We start from the raw sequence: 27,329 nt of genomic DNA, 5'->3' as shown, positions 1-27,329 counted from the left end.
CTTTAAAGAGGAGTTCCACCCAGGGGGTCCATTAAAAAAAAAAATAAATAAAAGTCAGCAGCTACAAATACTGCAGCTGCTGACTTTTAATTGGACACTTACCTGTCCCAGGGTCCAGCAATGCGGGGGATCGAAGCCCTGCTCGTCCCCCCCTCCGCTCGTTGGCACCGGCATTTCAACTGTGGGCGCCGGGCTGTGGCTTCACAGCCTGGCACCCACTGCGCATGCGCGAGCGGCTCTGCGCACCGTGGTTGGCCGCTCAATCACCTGGGACCTGTAATGGGTCCCAGATGATTGACAGGAGGGAGGGAGCAGAGCCGAGCCCTTCCTGTGCCGAGGGGGAAGTGATGTCACCAGCCCAGGCAAAGGAAGAGGCAGACTACGAGGGACCACCTAGCAACAGGCATTTAGAGGTAAGTTAAAAAAAAAATATCCAAATTTTTTTTGTTTTGTTTTTTAGAATTTTTCAGGTATTTTTGTTATTTGGGTGGAACCCCACTTTAAATAAAAAAAGATCTGAGTCTGATGATGTTTACCAGATTTATCCTCTAATAGTATATACAGTATAAATCTCCTCTAAGTGCTAGTTCACACCAGACGCAGTTCCGTTCAGTTCCATTCGCTTTTTTTCTGCACAAAATGCATGCACAGTGTTTTCGGTCAGTTTCTGCACCGGAAACTGACCGGAAACTCACTGCATGGTGTGAACTAGAGCAATTAGAATACATTAAAAACACTGTACATGCATTTTTAGTTCAGAAAAAAAGCGCACGAACTGAACGGAACTGCATTTGGTGTGAACAGGCCCTAATAGTATATACAGTATATATTATTTATATTTACCACTGCATAGAGATTAAGAATAAATTGCCTTTTTTTAAACTTTACATATTAACTAAATTATACACCACACTTTTAAGGTTATTAACCGATTAATCAAAACAATAATCGGCCAACGAATCTATTATGAGAATAATCGTTAGTTACAGCTTTAAATATAATTAGTTAAATTGTGAAAAAAAAAAAAAACAGATATTTTTTTTTCTTTTGCTTCGCTAAAAATAGAAATCTAAAAAGGACAACGTTGCAGTCCCTGTGAGAACATGTATTCTCGTTAAGTGGCTGATCAAACAGACTAATGGCGTACCTTCTTTCAACCAACCAGCTGTATGAAAACACTGAAATGAAATGGAAAGGAAACCGATCTGCAAATCAATTATTAATGTGTCTCTTGCAATGGAAGAATAAGAATAATGTAAAGTGTACAAATCGGGTTTCGAAGGAGGCCATACTGATGCAATTTCTGTTTTAGGCACATGGATATTTTAATGTCACATTCAGCCAGTTTTTCATGAAGAACACAAGGAGGTTGTTTTACTTTCGAGGCTTTCCATCTGGCTACACATACAGAAAGGGGGGGTGTGCCAGGTATCAGATATCTGGCCTGAGGGGATGGTGAGCAGCCAAGGATTTCTGCTGCAACCCATTACTGTCACTATCTGCTGGAGAGAAATGATTAGGTAAGAAAATACAAAGGGAAACCCACATCTTAACCTCTATGGTGCTGGGAAGCTTAGTCAGCACGCCAGAGGTTGTACAATAACATTGCACCAATGCTGCACCATTAACCATCCGCCAAAGGATGTATAATAGAGTCTAGTCTAATGATTAATAGGCCATTGCAATTGTAGAAATACACGTCAAACTGTAGGTAATCATATGTACAGTACTTATAATGCACTTCATTTCTTTTAGACTATTGGCAGGTGGAGGTTTGTGTGTGTTTTTCTTCTACCTTTCTTAGGATCAGTGTTAATTTAGTCGAATAAAACGCCGAAAACATTTTAGTCGACTAAAACGGCGAAAACATTTTAGTCGACTAAATGAATAATATTTTAGTCGAATAAAATACGACTAAAACTAAAACAATTGAGAAGACTAAAATACGACTAAAACTAAAAGCCATTTTAGTCAAAAGACTAAAATGAGACTAAAACTAAAATGCCATTTTAGTCAAAAGACTATGACTAAAACTAAATTGCAATTACTAAAATGTACTGGAGATTTTAGTCGACTAAAACGTAGGACATTTTAGTTGACTAAAATTTACTGGAGATTTAAGTCGACTAAATACAACTAAAATAAAACAATTGCAGAAGACTAAAATGGGACTAAAACTAAAATGACATTTTAGTCCTAAGACTATAATTAACACTGCTTAGCATGCATATAATCAAACAACAAACTGACCCACCATATTCCAAAACTGCTACCAAATGTCAAAGCAAAAGAAACGCTAGCAAACACAAACATAAAAAATGATATTTTATATAGTATATTCTGCCATAGCCTAATCATCAAATGACCTGTTCAAAATACAGCTAACTCTGGGTGGTCAAAAATGCCAATCCTACTCTGTAAATTTGTAAAATAAACATTTAAAAAGTATACTGTGTAAAAGAAAGACAGATAAAACCTGGAAGGATATATACCAGGAACGAAACACAATACTAATACCAAGAACAGCTTAGAGCACCAAAAGCGGAACTAAATTCTCTCAATCAGCATTAACTATTTTTAATTCTTAGGCTGCTATCCTTACTAGATAGATAAATATACAAATATATACCGCGCTGTGCAAAAATAGCAGCCAGCACAGCAGTAAGTCAATCTGCAAAGGTGTAAAATGGTAAATAGAAGATGTGACTAAAATAAGTGTACAAATAATTTGAATACAATGTACAAAGATAAATGTCCAGAAGTGAAATATGAGGACCACACAGGTCCTATTGTAAAAAAACAAAATGATGTCCAATAAAACGAATAGCTACCAATCAAAAGGAGGAAGAGAATATATAGTAGGGTTGTCCCGATACCGCTTTTTTAGGACCGAGTACAAGTACCGATACTTTTTTTCAAGTACTCGCCGATACCGATTACCGATACTTTTTTTTTAATGTCACGTGACAGTTTTTTTTTTTGCTATTTTTGGGGGGGGTGAACGTTGTATGTGTGTGTGTGTGTTTTTTTTTTTTTTTTTTTTTTTTACAATTTTTATTTTTTACAATAATATTTTTTTATTCTTTATTGTTTTTTTTTTTTTTTTTTTAATCAGCCCTTTTGGGGGGCTTTGGTGAGATATCAGGGGTCTTAACAGACCTCTGATATCTCCCCCTTGAGACAGAGAAAGAGATAGAGGATAGAGATTCCCCAGTCCCTTTCTCTGCAGCCTCAGCTGCACTGAGAATGAATGGAGAAAAGACAGCGGCTTCTCTCCATTCATAAACTGACACATTGTAATCACAGGAGATTACAATGTTTCAGTTATGTGAATGGACAGAGTCAGCTGACTCTATCCATACACAAAGGAAGGAGGAGGAGGACGGAGGAACGGAGGGGACAGATAAGGAGAGAGGAACTGAGGGGGAGAACGGAGGGGACAGATAAGGAGAGAGGAACTGAGGGGGAGAACGGAGGGGACAGATAAGGAGAGAGGAACTGAGGGGGAGAACGGAGGGGACAGATAAGGAGAGAGGAACTGAGGGGGAGAACGGAGGGGACAGATAAGGAGAGAGGAACTGAGGGGGAGAACGGAGGGGGATAGATGAGGAGAGAGGAACTGAGGGGGAGAACGGAGGGGGACAGATGAGGAGAGAGGAACGGAGGGGGACAGATAAGGAGAGAGGAACGGAGGGGGACAGATAAGGAGAGAGGAATGCAGGGGGACAGATAAGGAGAGAGGAACGGAGGGGGACAGATAAGGAGAGAGGAATGCAGGGGGACAGATAAGGAGAGAGGAACTGAGGGGGAGAACGGAGGGGACAGATAAGGAGAGAGGAACTGAGGGGGAGAACGGAGGGGGACAGATGAGGAGAGAGGAACGGAGGGGGACAGATAAGGAGAGAGGAATGCAGGGGGACAGATAAGGAGAGAGGAACGGAGGGGGACAGATAAGGAGAGAGGAATGCAGGGGGACAGATAAGGAGAGAGGAATGCAGGGGGACAGCGGAGAGGCACAGAGGAAAGGAGGGGGCATGGAGGAGGATGCAGTGACAGTCAGCGGTGAGCGATCACCGCTGTATGTCACTAAAGCTGCTGAAAGCCGCTGGGGGAGAATCTTGTAACTCCCCCACGTGCCGATCACAGCTGTCCTCTAGGTATCGGGGGAAGCATCGGGAGCATTTGCCCGAGTACAAGTACTTGGGCAAATGCTCGGTATCGGTGCCGATACCGATACTAGTATCGGTATCGGGACAACCCTAATATATAGAATATAGAATATATGCATATTGGGATTTTTTTTTTACCAAAAATATCTAGCAGAATACATATTGGCCCAAATTGATGAAGAAATTAGATCTTTTTTACATTTTTTGACACCAAGAGAAAAAAGGTGACTTGACAGACTCAGCTCTGTTCCTGTGTGAAGTATCTCTTCTCACCAATCGGCTCTCAGAGCTCTTCATGTTGAGTGTATCCTCAGCTCCCAACCCACTGCTTTTGAAAAGCTCAGAGAAGTTGTATAAATTCTGCATTTTGTGTTGCTGTAGAGAAGAAAAGACAAATAGATCCAACCTATGTAGGAGGATTTGTTTCATCTCTGTGTATCACTTGAGGCTAGTGACTTCACAGGGTATCTGTCAGCGTTTACAACCAGGTTAAGCCAAAATAATTTTATTGAAACAATCCCACATCTTTGATAGAGGATGCATGTACAATTGCTTCAATGATACATACACTATATTACCAAAAGTATTGGGACACCTGCCTTTACACGCACATGAATTTTAATGGCATCCCAGTCTTAGTCCGTAGGGTTCAATATTGAGTTGGCCCACCCTTTAAAGCTATAACAGCTTCAACTCTTCTGGGAAGGCTGTCCACAAGGTTTAGGAGTGTGTCTATGTCATTCTTCCAAAACTGCATTTGTGAGGTCAGGCACTGATGTGGACGAGAAGGCCTGGCTCGCAGTCCCTGCTCTAATTCATCCCAAAGGTGTTCTGTCGGGTTGAGGTCAGGACTGTGCATGCGGGTCAAGTTCCTCCACCCCAAACTCGCTCATCCATGTCTTATTATAGGCTTACCTTTAGGTACTGTAAATATCTCCTAAACAAGCACCGTTTAGGAGAAATTTACTTGTGAATGGGCCGGTGATGTAACAGGCGCATGCGCTCATGCCCATGCCGTTCCTTCTCAGCCCTGGGCCGTGCATATCGATGACATCGCGGTGCGGCCAATCAGAAGGCTGGAGGATGCAAACCTGGAACGAAGAACGGCTGAAGACGGAAGTCCTGTCAGCGATGACAGCTCGCCGCTGGAGGGCTTCATTTTAAGGCAAGTTTTACATAATGTGACACATTATAACTTTACCTTGCAGGTTTACAGAGGAAGTAAACTCTCCCACTCTGATGCTTCTTTTCAGTTAGTCCATTATAAGTAATTATCAAACTATAGCCACTGTAATCCAGACCAAATCACAAATTACTTACTGTTTAAAGAAACTTTAAAAAACTTGTTTCCAGGGGTAAGGCAGCGCCATCTTAAGTATTGTTTTCTGAGTCCACAGTAGAGTGTATTTCCGCCCTTACATTGAGCACTTCCTGTACTGTTAACCAAGCCTCCTTCTCAATCCAAGGTTTCTATGGCAACCCTGCTTCCCTGCTCATAGCTGACTTGTTTTATCTCATAGTATTTACTTGTGCCAATTATCTAGTGTTTGCCTATGTCAGTCTGATCAGCTTCAGCTGATAAGACTGCAGTAATGCTGTCCGATGCCTTTTTTTTCCACTCCATGTGATGTCACATGGGGTGTAGTAGGAAGCTCTGAGTGATTATGCAGTCGCGTGGGATTTCAGTGTTGTGCTGTAGGAAGTCCTGATAATAGATAGTCAAGCACACAGAGTGTGCTGGAAATCATGGGAGATATGGGCATGCTCAGTGACGTCATTCTAAAGAACAAAAAGGATTACAACAATACTATGGAAGTAAGGCGATATCTACAAGCGGTGTTCATTAGGGTTTTTTATGCTGATTCACATGGGACAAAGTTGTGGGGGAGAGTTTACAACCACTTTAAAAAAGAAAATTAAAAAGCATGGCGGTTTACTACCGCTTTAATAGATTAATATCAGATAGACAGCAATGGACTTTTAGGCTCGATTCACACCTATGCATGTTGCTTTTGAGCGTTTTTGGAGGTTTTTTTTTCATGCTTGCCACGTTTTTGAGCAGCGTTTTTGTAGCGTTTTTGCGGCGTTTTTGCCGCGATTTGCGTTTTTTTTTTTTTTTCTTTTTTTTTTACAGTCTTAAAAAAAAATTACAAAAAAAAAAAATAAAAAAAACGGCAAAAACGCACCAAAAACGCATCAAAAACGCTGCAAAAATGCTGCAAAAACGGTGCACTTGCGTTTTTGATGCTTGTCCATTGAAATCCATTACATGCAAAACGCTGCTTTTTGCATGAAAAAAAGTCCCCGACCCTTTCCAAAAACGCAGAGATACAAAAAAGCATTGATGTGAACATGTTCCATAGGAACCCATGTTAAAAAATTCCCATGCATTTCTGCAAAATGCAAAATGCATCAAAAAACGCGCTAGTGTGAATGGAGCCTTAGGTCAACATCAAATTCTACTGGTCATGTTGTGTCTATCAAAGCTGTACTTCATTTAACAAAGATATTCATTCATCTACCCAACCCAATCTCTCCAGTGCATTACGGTTGTTACCAATTTAGGGCAAAACAAATGAAACATTTTATTTGGACATTGCTGGCCATACACAAAGAGCTTTCAGGAGGAACACCAAGCAACTAGCAGGTTGCAATCTGAAAACAACATCAAGGACTGATAATGAACCTAGGGAAATAAAATCAATGCTATGCGCCTGCACATTATTCACATAATGCTCATCACAGGACAGTTTATAAGCGCTCAGCAGACACTAAAAACCAAAACTAAAGAATAGAATTGCTTGTGTTGTAACTTTTTAGCTAGTTCCCACTTAGCTCATACAAACTCTAGCAAAATATATTGTACACCGATAACCATATGCATTTAACTTTTTTGTGACGGGGGTCATCAACGCCTAGGTGTCCAAGCCAAATTTAGCATGGGTCTTTATGCACTGAATAGCTTGACTATATCTTTATTACTAATATGTATACATACTTAGACGTCAAAACAATGTACACTGTGATATAGGCTGATTAATCTAGCAAAAGTGTATCCATTTGGGTACAGATTGGTTGGAGACCATAAAGGTAATGTGCTTTCTGGCAAGTCTGAGCAACAAAAGACAAACACATAGTATACACATAGTGTATACCAGCCATTCTCAACAGGTGTTCTATGGATCCCCAGGGTTCCTCCAGAGGTTGCTAAGGGGTTCCTTGAGCTGTGGTTAATTGACTTTCAATTTGATATTTGATAGTGCCTGCAAAGTTCTGGAGCCAACACCACTTGGCAGAGCCAGAAGTATAACAACAACAAAGTGCAATGCAAACATTTAAAGTTCAACAAATGTCCATAAAAAAAGTAGTTAAACTTTGTTCCAAATAACTATAGTGGTGCGTTCCTCTTCCTAACACCAAAAGCATGCAAACACCACATGCAAGAATGGTCGCTCACCTCCTTATATGATCCCACTATTAGACCAAGGTCAAATAGCGTTTAAAGTGATTGTAAAGTGTCGGTTTTTTTAGTTATAAAAAAACAAACATGTTATACTTACCTCCTCTGTACAGTGGTTTTGCACAGAGCAGCTCAGATCCTCCTCTTCTCAGGTCCCTCCTCGGTGTTCCTGGCCCCTCCCTCCTGCTGAGTGCCCTCACAGCAAGCAGCATGTTATGGGGGCACCCGAGCCGAGTCACAGCTCCCTGTGTCCATTCAGATATGGAGCCGCGGCCTGGCCCCGCCCCCTTTCTCTCCTCATTGGCTGACTGACTTACTGACAGTAACGGGAGCCAATGGCACCACGCTGCCGACTCAGCCAATGAGGAGGGAAGTCCCGGGCAGCCGAGACAATCCTACAACATCACTGGATTTAGATGGGGTTCAGGAAAATATTAGGGGGACTGAGGGGGGCTGCTGCACACAGAAGATTTTTTATCTTAATGCATAGAATGCATTAAGATAAAAAAAGCCTTCTGCCTTTACAATCACTTTAAGAATATCTCCTGCTGGTGTTTAATACCTCCGATGGTTCATGGTACATATAACGAATTTCCTCAGGTATCAATTGGTTCTCTCATCATACTCTATGTTGTTATATTTAAAGCATAAAAAAAGGATAAATAGTCCTCTCTGTATACAGTATTTCCATAGGAATGATGAAGTAGTATAAAACCACTCACATGAAGAGGTAAAAATAGTGTATCAAAGACACCCCATGTACCATGAGCCATTGGAGATTATAAGCATCAGCGAGAGAACTAAAGCACTATCTGGCAGGAGGTGAGCAACCATTTTGACACGTGGTGTTTGTATGCTTTGGTGATATTTGGGAAGAGCTTCTCACTATGATGGCAGAGTGGTTATTGATTGGGTGGTGAGGTGTTCAGACCCACGGTCTTTGATACACTGTTTTTACCTCTTTATGTGAGTGGTTTTATGCTACTTCTTAGTTCCTATTGGAAATACAGTTAGAGACTTTGCGCTCCTCCACCTTCTATTTGGGAATGCCCCACAGATGCTCAATAGGGTTTAGGTCTGGAGAAATGCTTGGCCAGTCCATCACCTTTACCCTCAGCCTCTTTTGCAAGGCAGTGGTCGTCTTGGAGGTGTGTTTGGGGTCGTTATGTTGGAATACTGTCCTATGGCCCAGTCTCTGAAGGGAGGGGATCATGCTCTGCCTCAGTATGTCACAGTACATGTTGGCATTCATGGTTCCCTCAATGAACTGTAGCTCCCCAGTGCCGGCAGCACTCATGCAGCCCCAGACCATGACACTCCCACCACCATGCTTGACTGTAGGAGAGACACACTTGTCTTTGTACGCCTTACCTGGCTGCCGCGACACACGCTTGACACCATCTAAACCATCATCAGACCACAGGACATGGTTCCAGTAATCCATGTCCTTAGTCTGCTTGTCTTCAGCAAACTTTGCAGGCTTTCTTGTGCCTCATCTTTAGAAGAGGCTTCCTTCTGGGACGACAGACATGCAGACCTATTCGATGCAGTGTGCAGCACATGGTCTGAGCACTGACAAGCTGACCCCCCACCCCTTCAACCTCTGCAGTAATGCTGGCAGCACTCATATGTCTATTTCCCAAAGACAACCTCTGGATATGACTCTGAGCATGCGCACTCATCTTCTTTGGTCGACCATGGCGAGGCCTGTTCTGAGTGGAACCTGTCCTGTTAAACTGCTGTATGGTCTTGGCCACCATGCTGCAGCTCAGTTTCAGGGTCTTGGCAATCTTCTTATAGCCTAGGCCATCTTTATGTAGCGCAACAATTTTTTTTTCAGATTCTCAGAGAGTTCTTTGCCATGAGGTGCAATGTTGAACTTACAGTGACCAGTATGAGAGAGTGAGAGCGATAACACCAAATTTAACACAAAGAAAAGAAGAAAAAAGAGAGCGCACCAGCCTAGTGCATTATCCTTGACAGATTTATTTAATTAAAAACAAGATAAAAACTACTCACTACTCACTTTTTTTCTTTTTTTTTCTTTTCTTTTTTTTTCTTCTTTTTTTTCTTTTTTTCTTTTTTTTTTTTTTTTTCTTCTTTTCTTTTAACACTAGGACAATCCCATCCTTTGAGAGCAGCAAAGCCGAAATCCATAGTCCTTCTTGAACTCTTGGGACTTTTTAGCCAACACACCAGTGCGCAAGAGTATTTTTTGTTTCGTCTTTTTATACCAAATTTACCACACCTGCTCCACATTTACACCTGAGACCTTGTAACACTAACGAGTCACATCACACTGGGGAGGGAAAATGGCTAATTTGGCCCAATTTGGACATTTTCACTTAGGCCTCTTTCACACGGGGCAGATCAGTCATGATCCGCCCCGTGAACACACGCTGGCTCAGCGGGGATCGCTCCGCCGATCCCCGCTGAGCAGGAAGATGACAGGTGCATCGCTGCACGCTGTGCAGCGACGGACCTGTCAGAGCGCCGCTCTCCCCTATGGGGGGATCGGATGATGACGGTCCGTAGTGTCCGTCGTCATCCGATCCGATCCGAAAACGGAGGAAAAAGTAGGTTTTTCCTCCGTTACACTTTTCGGATCGGAGCGGGGTCGGATGTCAGCGGACATGTCACCGCTGACATCCGACGCTCCATAGGGATGACTGTATGTCCGTTTTTCATCCGAAAACGGATGGATGAAAAACGGACATACGGATCATCCGTGTGAAAGAGGCCTTAGGGGTGTACTCACTTTTGTTGCCAGCGGTTTAGACATTAATGGCTGTGTGTTGAGTTATTTTGAGGGGACAGCAAATTTACACTGTTATCCAAGCTGTACACTCACTACTTTACATTGTAGCAAAGTGTCATTTCTTCAGTGTTGTCACATGAAAAGATATTATTATTATTATTATTATACGCGATTTATATTGTGTCAACAGTTTACGCAGCGCTTTACAATGTATAGGGGGGACAACACAATTACAGTAAAGTTCAATACAAAAGGTACAGGAGGGACCTGCTCGTAGAGCTTACATTCTAAAGGGAGGGGGTGGAGGTACAAAAGGAAATAGCTGAAGATATAAAAAGATATTTACAAAAATGTGAGGGGTGTACTCACTTTTGTGAGATACTGTATACAGAGAGCACTATTTGTTCCTTTTTTTATGCTTTAGGGCTCTTTCACACGGGGCGGATCAGTGATGATCCGCCCCGTGAACACCCGCTGGCTCAGCGGGGATCGCTCCGCCGATCCCCGCTGAGCAGAAAGATGACAGGTCCATCGCTGCACGCTGTGCAGCTACGGACCTGTCAGAGCGCCGCTCTCCCCTATGGGGGATCGGATGATGACGGACCGTAGTGTCCGTCGTCACCCGATCCGATCCGAAAACGGATGGAAAAGTAGGTTTTTCCTCCGTTACACTTTTCGGATCGGAGCGGCGTCGGATGTCAGCGGACATGTCACCGCTGACATCCGACGCTCCATTGGGATACATGTATGTCCGTTTTTCATCCGAAAACGGAAGGATGAAAAACGGACATACGGATCCCCCGTGTGAAAGAGCCCTTACATATAACAACATAGAGTATGATAAGTGAACCAAGTGATACCTGAGGAAAGTCATTATATGTACTGTGAGCCATCGAAGGTATTAAACACCAGCAGGAGAAATTCTTAAAGGCTATTTGACCTCAGTGTAATAGCAGGGTCATGTAAGGAGGTGAAGAGCCATTCTTGCTTGTGGTGTTTGCATGCTTTGGGTGTCAATTAGGAAGAGGATCACGCCACTATTGCACACTGGTTATTGTGAAAACAGTTTAAGGACCTTTTTATGGACATTTGGTGAACTTTAAATGTTGCGCTGCACTATTATTATTCTTGGTATATTTATGTGAGGTGAAATCACTAAAAGGGGTCATAACAAGCAACATTTTTGTGTTAATCACATGCAGTATTTTGACTACTGCTGTTTTTGCACTGGTTTTTAGGTTCAGTGATTGCGCTGATTAGACATACTTATTGATTTTTTTAGAGCCAGCAGCATGACACAATGATATTTTTAGTGGTCTGTAAGGCTCGATTCACACCTATGCATGTTGCTTTTGAGCGTTTTTGGAGTTTTTTTTTTCATGCTTGCCACGTTTTTGAGCAGCGTTTTTGTAGCGTTTTTGCGGCGTTTTTGCGGCGTTTTGTGTTTTGCGTTTTTTTTTTTTTTTTTTTTTTTTTAGTTTTTTTTTACAGTCTAAAAAAAATTAAAAGAAAAAAAAAACGGCAAAAACGCTGCAAAAACGGTGCAAAAACGGTGCACTTGCGTTTTTGATGCTTGTCCATTGAATTCTATTACATGCAAAACGCTGCATTTTGCATGAAAAAAAGTCCCTGCATTTTGCATGAAAAAAGTTCCAAAAATGCAGAGATACAAAAAGGCATTGATGTGAACATGTTCCATAGGAACCCATGTTAAAAAATTCCCATGCATTTCTGCAAAATGCAAAATGCATCAAAAAACGCACTAGTGTGAATGGAGCCTAAGGGTGGCATTCTGACCATTAGAGTGAGAGAGACATTCTCCCACTGACCACCAATGTAAAGTGCATTTTTCCCACTGCCCCTGATAAAATGGTTTTATCTGGGGTACCCCATCCTCAGGACCCATTAACAGGCCAGGTTTGCAAGATAACTGAAACACATCACAGGTGATATCATTTGCTGCTCAGTGATTGTAGTATTCTAGTCTGCATCTCGCCAAGGTAATACATAAAAGCTGGCCTGTTAGGGGGTCCAGAGGACAGGAGCTGAGAACCACTGCTCTAGGGTTATAAGGTTGAGAAAGGTCTATACTAAAAAGTAAGAAAAGTGTGGCCTATACAACATACAACAATGTGCATAATATAGATCAACACAAGGTTTAGAGCCCATTCACACAGGGACGACTTGTCAGGCGACCTAGTCGCCTGACAAGTCGCCTCCCGTTCTGTGCTATGGAACCGTTCTAAGGGGAGCGACGCAAGTCGCTCCGACTTAGAAAAAGGTTCCTGTACGACTTCGGGGGCGACTTGCATAGACTTCTATACAGAAGTCGTTTTGCAAGTCGCCCGGGCAGTCGTTTGCAGGTCGCCTCGCTGAGGCGACCTGCAAGTCGTGTTGCCCCTGTGTGAATGGGGTCTAAGACTTTACAACACATTTCACAGAAATACTCTCTCTCCTATTATTTCCTGTGTAGATGTTGTGCCTGTGAGTTTGGACATTCTTGTAGCTAACACAAGCAAAATCGTCATCATCAAAGTCAAAGTGTATGTTAATCAACAGTTAGCTTTTACTTATGTGGTTTAATTGTTCTTAAAAAAATGCTTAAACACCCCTGGCATTTCTATAGTTTGCTCCGACCCATCATTTTCTATTTTGCCAGACAACTTCGCCTGTATGCAAATTTGGAGAAAATATGAGCAATGCCATGTGTAATGAAACCTCATTCTGTATCCAGAATACAATCACTTTGCTCTAGAGGTTAGTAAAGTAAAACTGATAGATAGATAGATAGATAGATAGATAGATAGATAGATAGATAGATAGATAGATAGATAGATAGATAGATAGATAGATAGATAGACTTTATTGTCATTGTATACATACAACAAAATTTTTTCAGAAACTGGCAAAACGACCAACGAATATTCTTTACAATCCACAAAAAAAAATACAGGTCCAGAGGTATGTAAATGTATCCAGACATGTATAAGAAGTAAAATGTCCTATTTAGAAGGTATTTCAGTTTCTTTGGCTTCTCGTAAATCAGCAGACTATGAAATGTTCCCATCCTTGAGGAAATTGCAGAAACCCATTACCCACCGCAAACCTTCTCAATGACTTGTGCAATTTTTAGTGAAGTATGTGTGCAAAGAAATAATGGTTTCCTACTTTAAACTGACACAAGAAATTTCCAAGAAGCTGGAAAACCTCATTAGCCAATCACCACCTCTAAATCTGTAATGATACCCTCCTAGGCCACGTGAAACACGCACTGTATAGCTTCAGCCTCAGTATGTTCAACAACATCAACCAAATGTAAAAGAATAACCACAGGGTCCAGGACTAAGCCTCCGTTTACACTCATCGCTGCTTTGAAATCATGCAACTTCATTTGAAATTGCGTAATTTCAAAGCTGCATCTTAGCCGGACTTGGAAGACATCTGTGCAGCTTCATGCAGATTCGCACCCAAAATCACCAAAAGTAGTACAGGAACTACTTTATAAAATTGGTGTAGCACCACAAAGTCGGCGTTGCACCGATTTGAACAGTGCGATTGCCGGCAATAGGGTTCATGACAAGTTGCTCCAATGTGAACAGGGCTTAAGGGATATCAATCATTTACAAAATTGGTGCATCCCTAGTTAAAATGAAGGCAGAACATACGTAGCAGTCAGTTTGAGAAACAAACAAGAGACATGTAAACTGACCCTGGTATCATGGATAAGCAGCCATGATAAACTTGGTCAGTTTACAAAGGGGAGGGCAGTATCAGGCAGGATCAACCAGGTATTTTAGATTATAGAAAGCGACAAATTACACTGCACAAGCACTGTGCTGTTATTCATGCTTTCAAGGAACTGGATCCATTTTTTTTTTAGGGTTACAACCACTTTAAGCTTGCATTAATATCTTCAAAAACAAAATTAAAGAATATTCCATATATTAAGAAAATGAAAGTGTCATTAAACCCACATAATTAAAAACCATCAATAAATGCTGTATTAAATACTCATTATACGCACTCAATCACTATGGGATTCGTTTTCTGTATGTTGCAAAAAACCTGGCTGATACTGCTGTTCTCTATCTCCACCTCCTGTCCATGTCCCCACTGCAGTTGGGGATATTACAGAGCAGTGTTGGCAGCTAGTGCACATGCTCAGTTTTCAGTGTATTTCTCCCCTGAGCATTTCCTCCCTATCACATCTGAGCAGCCCATGTGACCATAGAGTCACACATGTGGGTGCATACACAATGGTAAATGACAGCCCACTCCCTCCCTCCTCCTCCATGCCCACTAACCAGCTAAACACCATGAGGTGAAAAAAAAACACAATGCTGGTGGGATAGTACATGTTGACTGATGGAGGTTTCACCTCTCTCTTATTCTAAGACACAGGCTGGAGGGGCATGACACAGCCTGTCACTGGCAGAAATCCCCCCACACCATGTTATTGCCAAAAAAATAATAAATATTTGATTTCAAATACAGTATATATTTGTATGACATATTAAAGTGATTGTAAAGCTTCATTTTTTTTTAAATAACAAACATGTTATACTTACCTGCTCTGTGCAAGGGTTTTGCAGAGTGGCCCCGATCCTCCTTTTCTGGGGTCTCCCGGCCGTGCTCCTGGCTCCTCCTCTTCTCGAGTGCCCCCACGGAGAGCCGCTTTCTATGGGGGCACTTGTGTGGGTGTGCTCCCAAGTCCTGCCTGCTGCTGCGTCCATTGAGACAGACAGCAGGACTCAGCCCCGCCCCCCACTCTCGTGTCACTGGATTTGATTGTCAGCGGCGGGAGCCAATGGCTCCCGCTGCTATCAATCTATCTAATGAAGACCCGAGATAGCGGCTGGAGCTGCCAGGCTTGTCCCAGTCGCTGGAATGATCGGATTCAGGTAAGAAAAAGGGGGCTCTGGGGGGCTGCTGCAGTACAAAAGGTTTTTCACCTTAATGCATAGAATGCATTAAAGTGAAAAACTGTGAGGGTTTACAACTCCTTTAAAACTGCCACCGTTTGCCTAAAATAATTGTTAACATAATTGCTATGTCATCACTTACATACAGAAAGAGAGGGGGTAATGTATATTAAACAGTACGTGTTTAGTATCACTTTACGAATATGCCACATCATTTACAATACAAATCTTTGTATGGAAATAATTGGCCTGAATAAGATTGGTATTTTTCCCTTTTTTTTCTTCACAGACTCCAGATCTGGCCATTTGCAGCCTGACTGAGTGGCAATTACATGCCTGCCTACCTACCACCGGCAGACACCATTCACTGGTAGTGTAGGCTCATCAGGAAAATGCAATCGTACAGCTTAGAAAACCTAGTCTTACCCATATCATTTTCCCTCTAAGCCAGTGGCAGTGATGTCTGCATTGCACCTTTTCTGCCACGCTCCATAGCCCTGGGTACCTACTGTAAGGCCTTGTTTACACAGGTGGCAGTTTCTACTGTCCCTTTGGAAAGCGATCCACAGTGGATCACCATTCAGAAGATGTTAGAACAGCAGCTTATGTGCATTCAGGAATACTGCTGCATACTGATTTTTTTCCAAAGGTAAATCTTGCCTTTAAATACTGCACGGCAACCGTAGTCCTACTGACGTGTCAACTTAAATTCGTCATGAAGCAAAGCATTACAGTTGCGACATGTTGAAGAACCCCTCCAGCTGTCATAGGAGGTAAGTTTTGGGTGATCAATAAAAATGTGAATTACCTTAACTGCTTCCAGAACGCTTTATAGCAGTTTTACTTCCGGGTAGGGGGGGCTGTCATTATACACAGTGGAAGCTGATCAGCGGATGTTGGGTACTCAATGTCCGCTGGCACCCGCCGATCGTTAGGGAGAGAGAGACAGAACTGTGATCTGCTTATGTAAACAAGGCAGATCACTGTTCTGACTGGGGGGGAAAGAATGGAATTTTTATTTCTGCAAAGCAGGAAAAAAAATGCAATCTCTTCCCCTAATAAAAGAACCTCACACAGTACACAAACACTTGTTAGGCACACATTTAACCCTTTGACCACCCTTGATGTTTAACCCCTTCCCAGCCAGCATCATTAGTACAGCGACAGTGCATATTTTTAGCACTGATTACCATATTAGTGTCACTAGTTCCCAAAACGTGTCAAGTGTGTCAATTAATGTCAAATAATAAATAATAATGTAATAAATAAATATATATAAATATCCCATAGTTTGAAATTTATGAAGAAATTTGATTTTTTTTTTTTTTTGATTAAATTTTTTTATTGTGTATGTTTTATAGCAGAAAGTAAAAAATATTGTTTCTTTTTTTTTTTTTTCAAAATTGTCGGATTTTTTTGTTCATAGCGTAAAAAATAAAAAACGCAAAGGTGATCAAATACCACCAAAAGAAGGCTCAATTTATGGGGAAAAGAATGACAAACTTTATTTAGGTACAGTGTCACAATACAAAAAAATAGCCTGGTCATGAAGGGGGGTAAATCTTCCAGAGGTCAATTGTGTCTCAACCAATGTTTCTCAACTCCTGTCCTCAAATACCCACAACAGGTCATGTTTTCAAGCTTTCCATTATTTTGCACAGGTGATTTGATCAGTTTCCCTGCCTTAGTAGTTGTAACCTGTTGGGGGTACTTGAGGACTGGAGTTGAGAAACATTGATGTACACCACTAGACCCAGCACTATTAAGGCCCGTATACATGAGATGAAAATCAGGTGAAAAATACTGCTTTCGAATCGATCGTACGATAATCTGATCGTTAGTACACAGCTTTCAAGAGCCAATCAGGACAGGTCGTGCGAAATTATCCAATGGAACAAGCACAAAAATTTTTCTTGTACGATACCAGATCATACGATTTTTGTTTAACCACTAGCCGCCCGCCCACTGTCATATGACGGTGGGACGAGGCAGCTCTCGTTCTGGGCGGACGTCATATGACGTGATCGCCTTCCCGAGCCACTAGGGGGCGCGTGCGTGCGCCCACCGCGTTACTGGGGACCCGATGCGCGTGCCAGGGGGCCGCGATGTCCGCCGGGAACCCGCAATTGCCCAGTAACTGAGCAGGACCGTGGATCTGTGTATGTAAACAAACACACAGATCCACGTCCTGTCAGAGGAGAGGAGACCGATGGTGTGTCCCTTGTACATAAGGACACCGATCGGTCCCCTCCCCTCCCCCCACAGTTAGAATCACCTCCCTAGGACACACATTAACCCCTCGATCACCCCCTAGTGTTAACCCATTCCCTGTCAGCAAAAAGTAAAAAATATTGTGTTTTTTCAAACTTGTCCTTCTTCTTTTGTTTATAGCGCAATAAATAAAAAATGCAGAGGTGATCAAATACCACCAAAAGAAAGCTCTATTTGTGGGGAAAAAAATTATAAAAATTTCATTAAGGTACAGTGTAGCATGACCGCGCAATTGTCATTCAAAGTGCAACAGCGCTGAAAGCTGAAAAATGGCTTGGGCAGGAAGGGGATTAAAGTGCCCTGTATTGAGGTGGTTAATCAGTACAGTTTTCATTTGAAAATCGAATAAAAATACAACAAAATACAACGCAGTAACATTACAACTGAATTTTTAGTCTGTCGTACGAGAATTTTTGTAACTTTAGTAACCTCTTCATTTTCGATATGGAGACTAGCATACAAAAAAAAAAAAAGGATGATCATTCGTCTGATAATCTCATTGTGTGTACTAGGCTTTAGGTCTCAACTTCTACTAACTACTGTATATTGTCTTTTTTGATTTGACGGCCAAATGTTACGGCCGTTGTTCGTGTTAATCGCATTCTCAGAACAAAAAACATAATAACGCAAATTACCTGTCAGTTTTTACCACCCATTTGTCGTCTATGTAAACGAGGCCTAATGGACTTCAATCCAAGCACACAGAAATGACTCCCCAGCTTTCAAGTCATGTCGTTTTCGAACAGCGACTGGACATGTAATGTATTTCATTATACAATACTTTAGGCAAACTTATAACCAATAAATAATACTCACTGCATAATTAAACTTTTCATTGTAGTCACGGTCGTTCGCTTTGACTCGACGTTCCTCCTCTAAAAAAGAAAAAACTTTATTAGACGTTGTCATTGAAGCTGTGAATAAACATAACTAATGGACGCACTGCACACTAACAATAGCTTCTCGGGGATATTAGGGTTGGAATGTGTTGGCATTTCAACTTTTATAACCTTATGCCAAGTGTTTGTACCTTGTGCACAATTATAAGCAGCTTTCACAGTGTGGATCCAATGTCTTTTAACTAATGTGGATTAACACGGGCTGAAAAATTACAGCTGGACAACATTCTAACATTACATAAAAGTCCCTTCTTTGGGCTTTATTTGGAAACTTTGCCGCAGGCCTACAAATCAGCGACAGTATGTGTACTCTGCACCAAGTCGTTTGCTGTCAGGAAACATAAGAATGTAGGAAAAGATTCACATATGTGCACTGAGACAGGTTCATTGGAATAAGAAGACACTGTAAAGAAAGAAAAAATCTGTAACTGCATTTCTTCATTCCAGATTGGAAGCGCATTCTGTTTATGACTATAGGCATGGAAAACAGGACAATGCTGCAAGTTGAGCTCTGTATATGTTGTGTGTTTAATCTCTATGTAAAGCCCAACTCCAGGCACAACAAAAAAAATACCTTTGCAGTGGGGCCTCCCTGTACTGCAAGGGTTAAATACTCCTTAAAGCCCAACTCCACCCAACAATTAAAAATGATCCCTTGCATCCCACTGCTAGGCTTCATTTAACTCTTTTGTTGCTTACACACGAGCAGAATGTCCGACGCTTTTCATCGTCTATTCCGATCATGTGTGTAGGCCTCATCTGACTTTTTTTTGAAAATTCTGATGGACCTAGAAATAGAACATGCTCTAAATATTTCCGACGAAACCAATTCCTATCGGGAAACTCGCTCGTCTGTATGCTGTTCCGACGGACCAAAAACGACGCATGCTCTGATGCAAATAGGAAACGGAAGCTATTGGCTACTGGCTATTGAACTTCCTTTTTCTAGTCCCGTCATACTTGTTGTACATCACCGCGTTCTGGATGGTCGGATTTTGGATTGACCGTGTGTAGGCAAGACCGCTTGAATGGAATTCCGTTGGAGTTCTGTCGGAGAAACCTTCAGAGTTTATTCTGACGGCTAAACCGCTCGTGTGTACGCGGCATTTGTGAGCTCTAATGCGCAGGGCCCTCTGATTCCTACTGTATTAAAGTGGAGTTCCACCCACTTTTACAACTCTTCAGCATCTCTCACTAAACTGCGCACTGTAAACGAATTGGATATTTTTTTATTTTTTTTTCTCAGCACCTACTGTATATCTGCTGTATTCATTTTTCACTTCCTCCTCCCTGGCCACGGCCCATCGCATTATTTCCTGTTTGCAATGCCTTCTGGGAAGGGGCAGCAACTTCCTCTGAAACTGCCGTTGCTATGGAAACCTGACCTGAAGGCTATTACACTGCTTGTGCTGCACTGAGCATGTGTGAGATCTGCAAGGATGAGATCCAGGAAGAAATACAGTCTGGCTTCAGATGCCCACACTTAAGATGGCCACGGCCTGCTGTAAGTTTATAAAATAACAAACTACTGCTATAAACTAACAAAACAGACCTTAGTTTACAGACTAACTTTAATAGAATACATTAAGCTTGTGTATTATAGGGGTATTGTTATTTAAAAAGTATCATTTCGGCCGGAACACCACTTTAAATTGTATTATAATTGTACTGTCTGTCCTTAAAGCGGCGCTCCACCCAAAAAGAGAAGCTCCGCATGTTTGCACCTCCCCCACTCCACTGCCACATTTGGTACTTTTTTGGGGGGGGGTACCTGGTTATGACAGATACCCGCTCCCACTTCCGGCTCCAGATCGCTGTGACAAACTGAGCCGGAAGTTCACCTATCCCCTCCATCCTCCGCAATCTTCTGGGACACATCACAGGTTCCAGAAGACTACGGGACCATTGACAGGGCGCAGAAACCGCCTATGAAACTACAAGGCTTCACTTTCTGTTTCCCTTACTAGAAATGCCAGCACCTACACCCAAAGCTGATTGAAATATCAGTTAAGGTGAGCAGATTGCTGGATCCCCGGACAGGCAAGTGTCCTTATATTAAGGCTCCATTCACACCTTGGCGTTCCGTTTTGCAGGCTGTTTTGCAGCGATTCGAAAACGCTGCAAACTGTGGGATGCCCTTGCCAACCCCGCTATTTTGAATGGCACCAAATCACGTAAACTGTTGGCGCTATATAAATCCTGTATAATAATAATAATTTATTACAGGTATAGCGCTATCAATTTACACAGCACTTTACATATATATTGTACATTCACATCAGTCTCTGCCCTCAAGGAGCTTACACTCTAAGTTCCCTAACTCACATTCATACATACACATACTAGAGCCAATTTAGACAGGAGCCAATTAACCAATCACGCAGGCACAGGAAGAACATACAAACTCCAGGCAGCTAGTGTTGTGGTTGGGATTTGAACCGGTGACCCCAATGCTGCTAGGGGAAGTGCTAACCACTTAGCCACTGTGTTAATTGTTCATTTATGTCTAGGGGACATAGAAAAGAAGGTCTACTTACCTGATCCTCAGCTCTGCTAGACCAGTCTCCACAGTGCCTTCTTCTCTACACTCCAGCTATCTAAGGTCCTGAAGACCAATGTAGGCTCCATAGCCCTACACTAGACATGAATACGCCAAGGGGCAATCCACCACCAGCGTGTGGGGGAGCGCCATCTGCCGGCGGAGCAGAAGATCAGGTAAGTTAAAGTGCAAACACTCTTCCCTAGACTAAAGCCTCATTCAGACCTCAGTACTGGGAACGAGTGTTTGCTTCACAATTTTTAAAGCGTGATTTAAATACAGAAATGTATGTCACACACAGGGCAGCCCATTCACTTCAGTGTGCATGTGTCAATGTGTGGAGCTGCGAGATTTTGTTGCAAGAATAACGGCACCCAAATATGTGTAACGCGTTCTGCTGAGATTTGAAATTACGGCGATTATGCAACTTATGTGAATAGGACCTAAAAAGGCAGATAACCTTTTCAGTGCGGGAGCCGCCCCACTGCAAGAAATACATTTTAAAGAAGAAATCCAGGCATGATCAATTTTAATCAAATACAAAAAATAGTGCAGCGCTCAACCAAATGATATACAGTATCTCACAAAAGTGAGTACACCCCTCACATTTTTGTAACTATTTTATTATATCTTTTCATGTGACAACACTGAGGAAATGACACTTTGCTACAATGTAAAGTAGTGAGTGTACAGCTTGTATAACAGTGTAAATTTGCTGTCCCCTCAAAACAACTCAACATACAGCCATTAATGTCTAAACCGCTGGCAACAAAAGTGAGTACACCCCTAAGTGAAAATGTCCAAATTGGGCCCAATTAGCCATTTTCCCTCCCCGATGTCATGTGACTCATTAGTGTTACAAGATATCAGGTGTGAATGGGGAGATGTGTTAAATTTGGTGTTATCGCTCTCATACTGGTCACTGGAAGTTCAACATGGCACCTCATGACAAAGAACTCTCTGAGGATCTGAAAAAAAGAATTATTGCTCTACATAAAGATGGCCTAGGCTATAAGAAGATTGCCAAGACCCTGAAACTGAGTTGCAGCACGGTGGCCATACAAGACCATAATAACAGCACAGGTTCCACTCAGAACAGGCATCGCCATGGTCGACCAGAGAAATTGAGTGCACGTGCTCTGTGTCATATCCAGAGGTTGTCTTTGGGAAATAGAGGTATGAGTGCTGCCAGCATTGTTGCAGAGGTTGAAGGGGTGGGGGTTCAGCCTGTCAGTGCTCAGACCATACGACGCACACTGCATCAAATTGGTCTGCATGGCTGTCGTCGGAGAAGGAAGCCTCTTCTAAAGATGATACACAAGTAAGTCCGCAAACAGTTTGCTGAAGACAAGCAGACTAAGAACATGGATTACTGGAACCATGTCCTGTGGTCTGATGAGACCAAGATAAATTTATTTGGTTCAGCTGGTGTCAAGCGTGTGTGGGGGCAACCAGGTGAGGAGTACAAAGACAAGTGTGTCTTGCCTACAGTAAAGCATGGTGGTGGGAGTGTCATGGTCTGGGGCTGCATGAGTGCTGCCGGCACTGGGGAGCTACAGTTCATTGAGGGAACCATGAATGCCAACATGTACTGTAACATACTGAAGCAGAGTATGATCCCCTACATTCGGAGACTTGGACGCAGGGCAGTATTCCAACATAATAACGACCCCAAACACACCTCCAAGACGACCACTGCCTTGCTAAAGAAGCTGAGGGTAAAGGTGATGGACGGGCCAAGCATATCTCCAGACCTAAACCCTATTGAGCATCTGTGGGGCATCTTCAGACGCTAGGTGGAGGAGCGTAAGGTCTCTAACATCCACCAGCTCTGTGATGTCATCATGGAGGAGTGGAAGAGGACTCCAGTGGCAACCTGTGAAGCTCTGGTTTCCAAGAGAGTTAAGGCAGTGCTGGAAAATAATGGTGGACACACAAAATATTGACACTTTTGGCCCAATTTGGACATTTTCACTTAGGGGTGTACTCACTTTTGTTGCCAGCAGTTTAGACATTAATGGCTGTGTGTTGAGTTATTTTGAGGGGACAACAAATTTACACTGTATACAAGCTGTACACTCACTACTTTACATTGTAGCAAAGTGTCATTTCTTCAGTGTTGTCACATGAAAAGATAGAATTAAATATTTACAAAAATGTGAGGGGTGTACTCACTTTTGTGAGATACTGTAAAATTATAAAGTGCCACAGCGCATGAAAATTATATCATAACAATAACATCCGCATATACGCAAGCAATAAAAATGTGCAAAAGTTCATATGAACTTTTGTATTGTTTATATGTGGATGTTATTTTATGATCTAATTTTTCATGCGCTGTGGCACTTTATAATCTTTTATCAATTCGTTGAGCGCTGCACTATTTTGTATTTTGCGGTTTTGTGAGACTTGTTACCTTTCTATGCAAGCAACTCTTAAAGAGGGAAGTCCACCCTAACACTAAAAGCGCTACATTTACAGGCATCCACGATCGAAGACTAACCTATCTAGCCCTGTAAAGAAATTGGTCCAGTCTCCAGTAGCGGAAGCTCTGCAGAGGACACGGCCGACAACGGCTGTGAAATGAATGGGGATTGACGTCACCCATAGACTTACTATGGGGCTTCCATTGTGAGCTGCCTCCTCTGCACCCGCCTACACAGCAAAGCCGCCGCTGACAGCTAAGCGTGGGACTGGACCGGATCGGCTTCAGAAAAGGTATGTATACCAATTTCTTCTTTATAGGGCTAGATAGGTTAGTCTCAGATCGTGAATTTCTGTAGATGTAGAGATTTTAGTGTTAGGGTGGACTTACCCTTTAATCTCCTAGTGCTCACTTTTCTCTGTGCATAGTATATTTTACCATAGTAACATGGGTCTAGCTTGGACCGTCGTAACTATGTATATACCATACCTAATCGATGCACCTAGAAGCTGGAAATTACTGAAGTAGACACCACTACTTCAGTGATCTTGCATCCAGGTCCCGTGCTGAGCAGGCAGCCTGATGCATTGTGAACACAGGAGGTTGGCTGCTCATCACAGGCACCATTCAGAAAACGTGTTGCATTTTCCTGAAAGAGTGCAAAGCATTCTTTGATTGGAGGAGGTGGAGAGGCTGAGCAGTGATGTCACACTCCCCACCTCCTCCAGTCAGAGAACTCTTTGCATTCACTCAGAAAATGCAAAGCATTCTCTGAATGACACCTGCGCTAAGAGTCCAACCTCCTGTATCCAAGCTGTAAAAATATTCCATGCCTGGAATTCATCGTTCATCAAGTTTCCTAAAGTTGGACTTTAAAATGGTTGTAAACCCTTTTGTCTTACTTTTATCTTTAGGTAAACCTCGAATTACCTATAGGTAGTGGAAATATCCCCTAAAGGTGCACCGTTTAGGAGATATTTCACTTGTAGTGCGTCGATGTCGTCATCGGCGCATGTGCTGTGAAGAAACGAACCTCCGTGCTGTTTCTTCCCCCAGCGTGTGCCGTGACTGATGGCTCCCGCGTGCATGCGCAGGAGTGACGTCACGCGACTCCGGCCAGTCACAGAGCCGGAGGGGAGAAGATGGATTCGGCCTGCACATGGGACAGCACGAGCTTCGTTTGTAGGTAAGTGTCCTATAATTGGTTAGTATGCGATACTAGCCCATTATGCTTTCAATTTGCAGGCCTTGCGGGGAGCAAAAGAGGAAGTAAAACCCATTGGGGTTTACTTCCTCTTTAAGTCTAGGGCTCCTTGAATAAGGTTTAATACTTACCTTAAAACCTCCTCCAGCAGTGCGACCAGTCTTGGGAAGCCTTCACTCTAAGGCAGGCCATAGATAGAGCGTTTTTCTTTCCTGTAACTATGAGTTGCAGGAAAGAAAATCAATTGATTTCTCCATCAACACAGACAGTGTTGATAGGGGAATCCCTCCTGTGGAGCCACTGTCTGCTCGCAGCAGGGGGTGGGGGAAGCTATCCCTGCCAGGAGAACACAGTGATTATTGCTAGCAGCTATAACAGCCTATAGCAATAATTGCATGTAAAATCCGACAGGCTGGTTGTATCCAAGTTGGTTGATCGATCAATTCTGGTACACTCAGCCTGCCCATATGTAGTTTGAATCTTGGCTGGTTCAGCAAGAAGCGAACCTTCTATGGCCAAGTTAAAGTGAAGTAGACGCCCTCTGCAGACATTTACCTATAGGTAAGCCTAGAATAAGGCTTACCTATAGGTAGTGAAAATATCTCCTAAATGTGTACCATTTAGGAGATATTTAGTATACATGCAGCCAGTGACATCACTGGCGCATGCGCTCTGAAGGAATGGGCATGGGTGCCTTTCCGTCCAAGCCCCGTGCTGTGAATGGCGGGAGTGATGTCATTGCAGCCAGGAAGAAACTCTGGGAAAAATGTCAGATGTCTCAGCGGTGTACAGGCGCCTCTGAGAGAGCTTTGTTCTAAGGTAAGTATCTCATAATGAGCTAGTATGTGATGCACACTAGCACATTATGCCTTTGTCTAATGCCGCGTACACACGGCCGGACTTGCCAATGGACTAAACTCTATCGGCATTTCCGATGGAAAGATTTAGAACATGTTTTATATATGAGTCTGTCGGAAATGCGGACAGAAAAAGTCTAATGGGGCACACACACGGTCGGAATGTCCGACCGAATGCTCCCATCGGACTTTTTCTGTCGGGAAGTCTGGCCGTGTGTACACAGCATAACAGTTTTGTTTTTTTTTAACAGCGTTTACAACCTCTTTAAGGGGGGCTCCTGACTATGGTTGCACTCCTGCCTCATGGGTTAATAGCCCTGCATTGTACATTATGAAAATGAGGGTCAACCCACAGGCTGGAACTTCAGGGCAATAAGGAGAGCTCTGGAGCCTATGGAATGAAGAGTCTGGGAAGTAATAAAGCCGGTTTCTTGATCCCCTAGACATAATGAGCATTGCAAAGGGTAGATATTGTCTAATTACTGGAGTTGAGCTTTAAACATTTCAAAATGCAGCCTACCTACCAGAATAGAATGTGGAGAAAACGATTTTGGTAAAATCTGCTTTTCTAAACTGAGTTTATTGCTTACTGCCAGGATTACATGAAAGGAAAATACTGTAGGGGCATATTTCTAAAGCAGCAAATGAAACATTTACTGCAGGTGACTCAATTATTGAAAAATTAAATCACATGCATTCAAATTATAGACTGATCACTTGTCAGTGGGCAAAGGTACAAAATCAGCAGAGGATCAAATACTTTTTTCCTTCACTGTAGTACAGCTTCAATGAATGGAGGTGGGGGGGTGGAAAGGTCGGGCATAGTCGATCATTTTGGCGAGGGCCTGTGATAGGTTGAGTCATTAGTATTAACCCCCGCACTACTGGAAGATCGCAGCTGCAGGTGTATTCGTGGGGGTGGGGAGGATTGGGAAACGGACGGACAGAATTCAAGGAAGAGAGCAGCCACCAACACAAGGGACACTCATCATTCATGTCAATATAGTTTCTGGTACAGAATTAAAAAAAAAAAAACATATCACTAAACTTCAGCTTTAATATGTCTCTGAATTTAAAAAAAATCTTAAAGCCCATTTATCATGAAAAATCTAAAATCCTAATTACTCTCTTACATAAGAAGCAGTGGCGGAATTATAGGGGTCGCTGAGGTTGCCATGGCGACCGGGCCTCTTGCTGCAGGGGGCCCTTGAGGGCCCCCTGTATGCAGTACTTTGTTAGGAGGAGCGCAGACAAGCTCCCCGATTCCAGGGAGCTGGTGACATTACAAAGAAAGTGAAAGCACAGTGCTGTGCTCTTTGTCTCCCCCTACAGTGCAGTACCCGGCAGGAAGAGCTAAGGTAAAGGTCTGCCCTTTTTTATCTACTGTATGTGTGTTTATATGTATGTGTGTGTATGTATGTGCATGTGTGTGTATGTGTATGTATGTGTTTATATCAGTGCATCCATAGAGGCGCATGGGCGCCGCCCCCTCCCTCCAGGCACCCCTCTATCACAAATAGATAGATTCATGCATAGCGTGAATCTATCTATGGCCGCCACTGCCCCCCCTATTCAGACGCCTGGCCCCTTTTTAGACGCCGGGCGCCTGAATGACACCGGCGGGGGTGTTTTTAAAGCACTAATAGGCTTTAAAATAGGTGAACTGTGAGTGCCATGCTTGGCACTCACAGTCCACCCAGGTGTGTTAGAAAAGCGAATAAATATTCGCTTTCCTAACACTGAACCGCCTCTCCACCAATCAGGTGCTCGGGTCTGTTACCCGTCACCTGATTGGCTGAAACGACAGGCGCCGCTATTGGATGCC

At 42.8% G+C, this 27,329-nt stretch overlaps 1 protein-coding gene across 2 annotated transcripts in view; it reads right to left on the bottom strand.

Moving 5' to 3' along the window:
- Positions 1-27,329, bottom strand: part of ATP8B4 (ATPase phospholipid transporting 8B4 (putative)) — a 576,024-nt gene that overhangs the window by 448,073 nt on the left and 100,622 nt on the right. For both annotated transcript variants that reach the window (XM_073618636.1, XM_073618637.1), the window contains exon 4: positions 18,397-18,455. In XM_073618636.1, coding sequence (XP_073474737.1) covers positions 18,397-18,455 — 59 coding nt within the window. The remainder of the gene's footprint in view (positions 1-18,396; positions 18,456-27,329) is intronic.

This window comes from Aquarana catesbeiana, linkage group LG03 (genome assembly GCF_042186555.1).
Source record: "Aquarana catesbeiana isolate 2022-GZ linkage group LG03, ASM4218655v1, whole genome shotgun sequence".
Lineage (NCBI taxonomy): Eukaryota > Metazoa > Chordata > Amphibia > Anura > Ranidae > Aquarana > Aquarana catesbeiana.
The sequence above is the reverse complement of the archived record's forward strand: the minus strand, read 5'-3'. Positions and strand labels throughout refer to the sequence as shown.